Below are 10,173 nucleotides of genomic sequence, written 5' to 3' on the forward strand. Positions count from 1 at the left end.
TCACTTAAAAGTGCTTTCTCCAAATACTCTTTCAAGATTAACTTGTATTTTTACTATGAATTAGTTTTAAAATTTTTTTTTTTTTTTAAATTTCAATTATATAAAAAGGTAATTTGGCCCAAAATCAATAAAAACTTTACTATTTAAACATATATCAATGACATATTTTTGTTTTGAACTAATAGATTATATATTTTTATTAATTAGGCCGAAGTCAATGATGAATGTCAGATAGGCTTTAAGTGAGTATAAATACTTGGAATTTTGACCTTTCTATCCATTTTTTCTTATCTTTCTTTATATTTTAACACACGTTATGTCGAATCAGCCCTTAACTATCTCATCTTCACGACTTCACGATCTTCTCTCTCTCTCTCTCTCTCTAACACTGCACCAAAGTGTTTGAATCCATAGAACATGAAACAGATACTGCAACACAGTGTTGAAATAAACTTTCGAATATCGAAGTACAATCACATGACAGGAAACATACATTGCAAACACAGTGTCTAAATCCACATAATAGGAAACAAACACTACAACGTTGTGTCGGAATCACATAAACTTTTGAATATCAAAGTACAATCGCAGAACAAGAAACAAACACTGCAACGTAGTATCTGAATCCATGGAAACTATTTGAATATCAATGCACAACCACAAAACATGAGATAGACACTACAACACAATGTCTGAATCCACATAAACTATTTGCATATCAATGCACATTCACATAACATGAAATAGACACTGCGTTTCAGTGTCTGAATCCACATAATAGGAAACAAACATTGCAACACAATGTCGGAATCACATAAACTTTTGAATATCAAAGTACAATGGCAGAACAAGAAACAAATATTGTAACGTAGTGTCTGAATCCAAGGAAACTATTTGAATATCAATGCACAACCACAAAACATGAGACAGACACTGCAACGAAGTGTCTGAATAAAAAACTTTCGAACATCAATGTACATTCACAGAACAGGAAATAGACACTGCAACACAGTGTCTGAATTCACAAAACTATTTGAATATTAATGTACAATCGTTGAATAGGAAATAGACACTATGTTGTAGTGTCTGAATCCACAAAACTTAGAATTTGAAATGGAGCACATAACCTAAGAAAAAGAGCACTTGGAGTTGCGATTAGACTAAACGACATAACCACTATGAATAAACATATATAGAGCCATCAAATATATTCAAACAGACTAAATCTGTGATATGCCCAAACCAATTTTAACATTCAAACAAGCTCAAATTCAAAACCAAAAAAGATGTAGTGTGCAAAATTACACCAAATTTATCAAAAAAAAAAAAAAAAACAACTCAAATAACCTAAAACATAAGAATTGAAGAACAAGAAGAAAATAGGAATAAAAAAAAAATAACTTGATCGTGATTTCTCAGGCGCAAGTACGAATCGTTTGTCGGAATTAGGGCAAAAGTATGAAATCGTTCGAAGCGGCGCAAAGTTGACAAGGCAAGTGTTGTGAGGCCGAAAATGGAGTTGAAGGTGGTGGGAGCGATGGAGGTTGAAGTCTGAGAGCGTTTTATGGCAGCAAGGTGATGGAGATTGAAGTTGAGAGTGTTTTGCGCGATTTACAATAAGGGAGATAGAGAAGTTGGGTATTTTAAATGACAATAGCATAAATTGTAATTTTTATTTAATTAAGGTATTTTAATGTAGCTTAAAATCTCATTAACCTATTTATAATTGAAATAATTTTAATTGATATATTATCAATATCATAACATTTGATTGATTTTATATATAAAATCACCCTATATAAAAATACTTCCCAAATGACGGCCATAGTGTAATTAAGCGAGGAGAAGACTTTTATTGAGGTAGCGAAACAAAGCGACTCCTAAACAAGCACGTAGCGGACAAGCGAATGAAAATGCCGGGGAATTCAGGGGTTCTGGTCCGAGAGTTGCTTGGCTATGGCCGCAGCAAGCACCGTGCAGGTCTTGTTCATCATCATCTTATGCTACTCTCCTTTAATTCGATCCAAAGGCAAGCGTTCAAAACACTAACCCTTAACCTAACGTCAATTCCAACCACACCATCTTCTTCACCGCACACATTTCTTTCCACTTCCATTCACTCCCTAAGTCTTGAGAATTTTCGGCAACAGCGACGTCTCTTCTCGTCCTCCTCATCCTCAGGTAAACCCTCTTTTCTCAGTCAGTGCCATACAAGTCTTCCACACACACACACACACAGACTCTCTCTCTCTCTCTCTCTTGTTACCACTGACTGGATCTGCATCCCTGTTTGTTCATTTTTCAGGCCCCTCAAACGTTATCCTCCTCGATATGTACCATGATTTTTATTTTCAACTTAATACTGTCGATGGTAATAGTTAATTTCTGTTTCCTTTTGAAATTGTTTAGCTTTTTCCACCATAAAATTTTTAGTAATAATAATTTTGTTTAGCTTTGATATATAGATGTCAAGTTAATTGCTTTGTTTGTTTGTTTGGTTTTTGCGATGTACAGAGGAATCTTTGTCAGCAGTTTTCTACTTCACTACAGATGACAAGTCCGAGTGTAAGTTTTTATTTTCTTCATCAATCGTCACGTCATTTGCAATAAACTGCTCATTTTTCTACTTATTTTGGGCTGACTCTCCTTGTGCAGCCAACAATTTTGTAATTCCAATCCTCATAGGGCTGGGTGAGCAATTCCCACATGTTAGAATATATAAGATGTTTACAGAGGTTTGTCATTGCAATCTGATGTTTTTTTTCTTTTTCTTTTTATTATTTAAGAGCAAGTTTTGAATCCCATCTTTTTACCTCACCTTGCTTTATTGTATCGGTGTGGGTTTGGCCACCTGTGAAAACCTAGCTCCCTTTTGTTTTTTTTTTTCATTCTTCTAATTATATTGGGCATGGAGTTGTTTTCAAGAGAATTAGGCTATCAATTTCTTGTTATGCCTCAGTATTAGAAGATCTAACATTGTGTCATCTGTCTATAGGAAGGGCAAAGCACATTGGGCCCATTTGATGTCAGCGCTGCGGTAAGCCATTTGATCCTTAAATCTCCATGTTAGCTCCACTGATCTACTAGGTTAGGAGTTCCAAACAAGCTATAATTTTCCATGGGGAAAGTGTTAAGCTATTTGTTCTTGCTGAGTGGATATGTTTCATTGCAGCCAATCTTCTTTTTCCTTCGAAAAGGAGTGAAGGTAGCTGAGATTGTCGGAGTTGATATTGCACGGCTGAAAGAGACATTTGGAAAGCTCTACAGGTAAAAATAATTCTAGGTTACTTTACATCATTATGCTTTAATGTATGTATGAATGCAGTTATATGTTGGTGCCTTGGGGGTTGTGGTTAGCTCGAATCAAGTTCTCTCCAGAAGAGATTTTTTATGTCGCTCTTTTATTTCTTTTATTTCTTTATGGTATTTGGTGCATTGTATAACTAAATACCCCGTTATTTGAATAATTTTTTTTCTGTTGTACTAAATGAAAGTCAGGAGGAATCTCAAGATGGTGGGGCTGCTCGAGATATGAAATGTTCATCTGGAAGAAGCAAAAGGGCAGCAACTCGAGCTAGGAAAGATGATAAAGGTAAAGAAGTTGCTGCAGGTACTTCCTGTGTGTTGTGGAAAAAAGTTTGTGCAGCATCGAGTGAGGTGTCTGAAAACACCTTAGGTTTGTTTCCGGATTGATGTTTACCATATGCAATTTGTGCATAATGCACTGCATCGGCATTAGCGGAGGCTGAGGCCTTGCAAACAAGACCAGCCCTGTGGTCAATATGTTTTGAAAGTTATAAGACAAAATACCACTGTTATGTTGAGTGCTCTTGGTTCCTTTTGATGTAATGAAAAGGCTGATGTTTTTTCAAAGATGCCACTGTTTATGATTTAGTCATTTAGATCCCAGAAGCTTATCCTCCCACCGATAGAACCCAACCCCAAACCAAATTTTCTAAACCTCTTTCTCTGCTCAACAAACTTGAACCTGTCTCCCTATTTCCGCCTCCTGTTCACTGCATCTCCAACCTCACTATATCATGACTATTTGAATATATGTTTTAGGATTGACTCTTAAGCTTGAAATCAATAAGTGCTTCTTTTTAATCCATTGTTAGGCTCACCTCTCCTTGAAACCTTGCCTTGGGTGACCAAAAATGCTTTACCTTTTAAAACTTTAATCCCTCTCTCTCTCTCTCTCTCTCTCTCTCTCTCTCTCTCTGTTGATTTCTTTTGTAGTTCACATTGCCACTTTCACTATTTTGAATTGTCAGATTCTTCAAGGATTGCTCTCATCAAATCAAATGCTCAATTTCATAAGTTACTTCGCAAAGTTAAAGGTAATAATTATTAATTATTTTTATATATAGTGTTTTTTTATAAAGAAAAGTGTTTCTTTCATGAAAACTTACAGTTCAATGTAGTTTTTAATTTTGTTTCTTTTATTCCATTGAGATAGTTGAATCTCTGCCAGCAGTATTTTTCTTCAGTACAGCCTACGATGATTCTTGTAAGTTGGAAACATTTAAATTTTATATTGTTTGTAGTGAACTGCTCCTTTTCAACTTACTCTTGGGGTACTCTTCATGTGCAGGTGCAAGGATAGCTCCAAGCGTTCGAGAGTTGAGCGAACGATTCCCACATGTAACGGTTAATAAGATTGGGCTGAAGGTGTGTCATTTTAATCTTTGTTTCATAAAATGTAAAATCTTTCTTCTTCTCCTTTTCTTTGGAACCATTTTTTGTTTCTTCGTAAACTTTTTGAAATCAAAACCTTGCATCTAATGATTAGAGGTTGAAGAGAGCTGCCCCAAGGCTGGTCACTATAAGTAGAGAAACACTAGTATCTCTCTCAAATTCAGTTGCAATAGAAGTTAACAACATATGATATGCTGTGAAGAAATTAAGTTTATGTTTTAGAGTAAGCATAAGACAAACGTATTTCATTAGCTATGCATTAATTACTTGCTAATTTAGTAATTTTTTTTTTCCTGTATTCTAATTATATCTGATAATATTATTACTTGTATGTCTCGAATTAGTAGAGCTAACATTGTGTTTCTTCATATAGGAAGTTGATAGCTCAGTACGCAAGTTCAATGTCCGCTATTTGGTAATTGATTTGATTCCTCATGAATTTTATGTTTGGTTTCTTCAACATAGTTAGGCTATAATCCTAGGTATAGGTGCTTGAGTGGGACAGCGCTAGCAGTTTCTTCAAGCTGAATGTGTATATTTTACTCTTATTTCATCTGAAAGTCAAAAATTACTTTGCTAACATATGCATTTTTTCCCCTACAGCCAACGTTTATTTTCTTCCAAAATGGGAAGAAGGTATGTGAAATTATTGGTGCTGAAGTCGCACAGCTGAAAGACAGATTTACAAAATACTATAGGTAAATATTTTCTAGGTTACTTTTCATTTTCTTTTTACCTCTTTTGTGATTTCTCATATTTCGGTGCCTATCGGATGGCTCAAGTCAAGTTCTCTTATAAGATGATAATTTGAGGGTGCCTTTACTGCCCGACTTTTAAGTAAATTGACCTAACAAAAATTTTGATCTAGTTAAACTTCCTAATTTGCCCTCAACTTTAAAATCAAAATTATTGGAAAATAAAAAGAGGAATCTGAAACGCTTTAGAGTGCCTCCATCAACCCATCTGCCAGTCCACCAACCCCGCGGTCGACAACACCAAGACCAAACGTTGTTGATTTGCTTGGTGTGGGAGGAAGGGGGTGGCATTCTTGATTTGTGTTGATTTGCTTGTTGCAGGGAGAGGGAAGGTAGTAGTGTGAGAGAGGAGAGACGAGGATGGGAGAGGAGAGGAGGGTAAAATTGGTGCAGACGGGTTGAGGGAGGCAGTGCTACTGTTCCAGATTTGTCAACGATTAATATCTTTGATTGGGTGGGACTAATTTATTAGTAGTGTGCCAATAGAGACACCCTAGGGAATTTATGTGGATCATTTATGTATTGTTCTTCTCATGGGATGCAATGATACAGATAGTATCTGGGAACATAAGCATCTCGTGTTTTGGAACATTGTGGGGGAGAGAACAGTATCTGCGATGTATTATTATTGAACATATTTACTAAACCGTGTTATTTGCTTTGTCTCACATGGTTTACTTGTTACTGAAAGTCATGATAGCGGTGATTTGGATGATAAAGATAAGAAAGGCAAGGAATTGTTGCTGGCGGGGTAAATGTGGGGGGAGGTGCTACAAAATAGGTGACGGAGTCATGGCGTTGTTGAGGTGGTTGAGAGCAGGAGTACGGCAAGTGGCAACATCTATTTCCTGGAGTGATGCTAGGCACTTGAGTCTTCACCTCAGTAGACCCTGTTCTAACTTACATGACTTGATTCTAAAATTTGTGCGAAATGCGTAGGACGCATTTACATTATGAAAGTGTATGAGGAGTGTTTATCAAATATAGCTAAATATTAGCCCCTAATTTCAAAAATAGAAGTGATGTCAACTTAATCACCGGCTATTTTTTTTCGAGGAATGACTATTTAATCTTGTTTGTTGTTTTTTATTTCCCTCCATCTGATGGCTAAAAATAAATAAGGTGTACTCTCCTTTTTGTCTTTTCTTTTTTCATCTACTTGATTGATCCTTGTATCTAGTTTCTACTATAAATTATAGTTTTTCTTTTTTGCAACCGACCGATTAAATATTCCGTTTCCCTGATAAATTTTCAGGCTACTTGTCGGTTAACATTTTTGGTAATCGGTGGTCTACTTTTTCAGGTCCACGACCAACTCATTTCGTTTAAAGAAAGATGTAAATGTCAGTTTGAACCCAAAACCTCATGTTGAAAAGCAATTCACACACCTTATCAAAAATTTCTCCGTTATTTTTATTTGATTTATTTAATTTAACAATTCAAAATTAAATGAGTGTGAAAGCCATTGTGTGTGTATATTGACAGTCGTACATGTAAGGTTAGGATTGGGGGGTAAATATTTTCATGATAAACATCATTTTGTAATTTTTTTTCAAAAATTCAACTGTCTACATTTTAATTTATATTTCATATATTATTTTTAAGGGAACTATGATTAGCATTTTAAAAATCTTATTTTACACTTCTTACCGTATGTATTTTTCTTTCTAATTATAAAAAATTTGGATTAACAAATGAGATTTTTGAAGTGTTAGTAACAATTTCTTATTTTTAAATAAATAGACAATTTATAATCATGAACAGATTTATAGTGAAAAAGAAGAAGAAGAGAATGCAGTTAATGATAACAACTATTATTTAGTCCAACAATTATATAATTTTGGGCTACAGTATTTTGTGTTGAACAAATGAATAGAAATGTTAATAGGCCGCGATATAGAGGTATTTTGATGTATGTAACTTTGAAGACATGTTAAGGATAAACCGTTGAATCGGTAGAACACGAGTGAGTAACTCGTCAAAATGTGTGTATTTAAAAATGAGTTTGTATAACAATCCATATACCCTCCTGTTGGATTTTCCGTTTTCGAACACAAGAAATGGCGAGGAATTTAGGTGTTTTGGTGCGACAGGTGCGAGGCAATGGCGACAAGCCCTGCGCAGGTCTTCTTCTTCATCATCTTAAGCTTCCTTGTCATTCTATCCAAACCCTAATATCCCTAAAAACCCTAACTTCAATTCCAACCGCACCATCTTTACCGCCCACAGCTCCTTCCACTCCCAAACCATTATACGATTCCCTGCACTCCACAAACCTTCAGTTTTTTCAGCACCGAACTCTCACTTCAGCCTCAGGTATTTTTCCCACTAACAATTTTGGGTTTTTGAGATTGCATTTTATTTTAATTTTTTTGACATTTTTTTTCCAGGTCCCTCGGACATTCAGATCAAGAAAAAACGAAAAAAACGTCCCTCGAACATTGTTACCGTGAAGACTAGGAACCAGTATTATCCGGCGCTGTGCAAAGTTCGAAGTAATGATTCCTTAATTTCTTTTCAGAATTGTCTTTATTTTTTACAAGACATCTATAATTTCTTGTCGATCTTAATCTGTATTTCGTTCGATTGGGATAAATCATACTTTTTTATTTTTTTATTGGTTGAGATAGGCAAAAAAGCGCCAGTAGTTTTCTTCTTCACTACAGCCTGTTCTGATGCTTGTAAGTTCCAAATTGTGTACTTTTATGAAACAAGTTGTTTTTTCAATAAATGACTCCTTTTCGAGTTACTTCTTGCTGTACTCATCTTGTGCAGGCCCACTCATAACTCCAGTCCTTCAAGACCTGAGTGAGCAATTCCCACATGTAACAATATATAAGTTTGATGTTTTCGGGGTGCGGCTCTGTAACCTTGTCTTCTTCTAACCTTTTTGTCTTTACAAGCGTTATTCTGCACTAACACTAATCGGGTTTGGGGGAGGGTTTGAACCCTTTCGTGGGTTGAGATCCTTTCCTTGTAACTCGTTCGTTCCTGTTTTTGTAAACTTTTTGACTCCCTTGGGAACTGGTGTTATGGTTTTAAGATTAATACTTCTTAAACTGAGCTTTCCAGAGGCTGATGGATCATGATCAACAAACCTATATCTTCATTGTAATTTGTTGGATAGGCATCCAGGGTGCTTTTCTGCTTGTCTCTTTTTTCGGTGAATTGATTGCCTGAGCTATTTGTTCTGGGTAATAGATTCTGCACCTGATAAATCAAGTGTATTATTGTAGCCATCCCTTAATTTCTTGCAAACTTGTCATATTTTTCCTTACTCTGATGATTGTTCAATATGCAGCTGCGTATAGAAGTGATGATACTATTTTGTTATTCCTGGAAATTAGTAGTCATAACAGTGATTATTCTATCTATAGGGAAAAATTGCCGAAGCATTGTCTTTGTATGTTGTCCCTGCTTTGGTAAGTGCTTTGATCATGTTATTTTGTTTCCGTGTACATGCCCATGCTTAGCTTCAGTGATCTTATTGCATGTGTTCAATCTTTTTGTTTAGACCGCAATTCAGAAAATTGGATTGTATTGTTTCCAGATCCTAATCAATGGTTTATAAAAGCTGAATAAGTTATACTTAGCACATGATTGTCTTATTTTTTGGGGGAGCGGGAGGAGTGATCAGAATGTTTGTGCTTTGAGGGTCAATTTCAATCTAGTACCCAGAACTTTCACCCTTAAGGCACTTTAGTCCCCATACCTTCAAGTTATTTAGTTTGCACACACGGGCCGCTTATATGTTTCAGTGGAAAATGATTTGATGCCATGTTAGTCTTCCATCCTTCCCTTTCTTCTTTCAGCCACCACCTTCCCGACCCAACCTACTACTCGCTCTCCCTCCCTCTCTCTCTGTCTCTATCCCACCCAAGCATGAGACAGTGTGTGCCATGTCATCATTTAAACTTGGAAAGTGCGGGGATTAACATGCCTTAAGAGGGAAAGTTCATGGTACTAAACTGAAATTAACGTACATTTTATGTCTGTTTATTTGAAACTAGAAAGTTGTGCACTTATGTGTTCATTTTTCTGCAGCCCACATTTTTTTTCTATAAAGATGGTGGAAGGGAGTCTCGGATTATTGGTGCTGATGTGGCCGGATTGAAAAATACTTTTGAAAAACTCTACAGGTAAAGTCTCTTCTAGGTTAAAAAAAATGTATATGTGCATGCCTCTGTGTTTTTTTCTCTCTATCTCTTGTTTATGATACGTTTCATAACTATTTGCTTAACCCTGCTCATACATACATATATATATATATATATATATATATATATATATATGATGTATTATATTGTCTCAACTGGCTTACTTTCCATTTGAAGTCTGGAGGGATCGCAAGATGGTGATTTGGGTGAGGCCATGCCATCCGAAAATCTTCACATGGGAAAGAGAGAACAACTCCAGAACTTGACTAGCAAGTTAGGAAATGTGAAATCGTCACGACAGAGTGATGGTCTTGTTTAGGAAATCGAGAATACTAGGCATGATGTCTAGCTTTAATATCAGAGCTAATATGGTTTAATTGTGCTCTAGTCAGAGGCTAAATCGTGTTAACTTGGATCCACTTACAGCACTATTTCATTATCTAAACTTGCGTGGTGTTTGGAATTCGAATGATGACTTTTGTATGTATTTATGTATGTTACTTGGGTGATGGCTTAATTACTGGTTTGTCCCTTGAAACGCACTTCAAATCTCACTTAATCTC

General features: G+C 35.8%; 2 protein-coding genes across 6 annotated transcripts; both read left to right on the forward strand.

Moving 5' to 3' along the window:
* The first annotated feature begins 1,813 nt into the window (after positions 1 to 1,813).
* Positions 1,814 to 6,467, forward strand: LOC148690939 (uncharacterized). Of its 4 annotated transcripts, none has more exons than XM_088685465.1 (13): positions 1,814 to 2,181; positions 2,306 to 2,371; positions 2,515 to 2,565; positions 2,656 to 2,735; positions 2,996 to 3,037; positions 3,173 to 3,267; positions 3,495 to 3,592; positions 4,275 to 4,340; positions 4,460 to 4,510; positions 4,595 to 4,671; positions 5,072 to 5,113; positions 5,302 to 5,396; positions 6,145 to 6,467. In XM_088685465.1, the coding sequence occupies exons 1-13, from the start codon at positions 1,908 to 1,910 to the stop codon at positions 6,206 to 6,208; spliced, it is 1,101 nt and encodes a 366-aa protein (XP_088541591.1). In that variant the 5' UTR covers positions 1,814 to 1,907; the 3' UTR covers positions 6,209 to 6,467. The 4 variants fall into 4 exon arrangements, with proteins under 4 accessions (XP_088541591.1, XP_088541592.1, XP_088541593.1 ...); XM_088685466.1 differs by having other exon boundaries at positions 6,154 to 6,467; XM_088685467.1 differs by having other exon boundaries at positions 5,076 to 5,113.
* A 676-nt stretch (positions 6,468 to 7,143) lies between these two features.
* LOC148690940 (uncharacterized) lies at positions 7,144 to 10,152 on the forward strand. 2 transcript variants are annotated; one of them, XM_088685469.1, is made up of 7 exons: positions 7,154 to 7,769; positions 7,844 to 7,948; positions 8,084 to 8,134; positions 8,229 to 8,308; positions 8,831 to 8,875; positions 9,498 to 9,592; positions 9,788 to 10,152. In XM_088685469.1, exons 1-7 carry the CDS (start codon positions 7,514 to 7,516, stop codon positions 9,927 to 9,929), a joined length of 774 nt encoding a protein of 257 aa, XP_088541595.1. In that variant the 5' UTR covers positions 7,154 to 7,513; the 3' UTR covers positions 9,930 to 10,152. The 2 variants fall into 2 exon arrangements, with proteins under 2 accessions (XP_088541596.1, XP_088541595.1); XM_088685470.1 differs by lacking the exon at positions 8,831 to 8,875 and having other exon boundaries at positions 7,144 to 7,769.
* Positions 10,153 to 10,173: the final 21 nt, after the last annotated feature.

Source organism: Pyrus communis, chromosome 15, assembly GCF_041283825.1.
Source record: "Pyrus communis isolate YQ-2024b chromosome 15, ASM4128382v1, whole genome shotgun sequence".
Classification (NCBI taxonomy): domain Eukaryota; kingdom Viridiplantae; phylum Streptophyta; class Magnoliopsida; order Rosales; family Rosaceae; genus Pyrus; species Pyrus communis.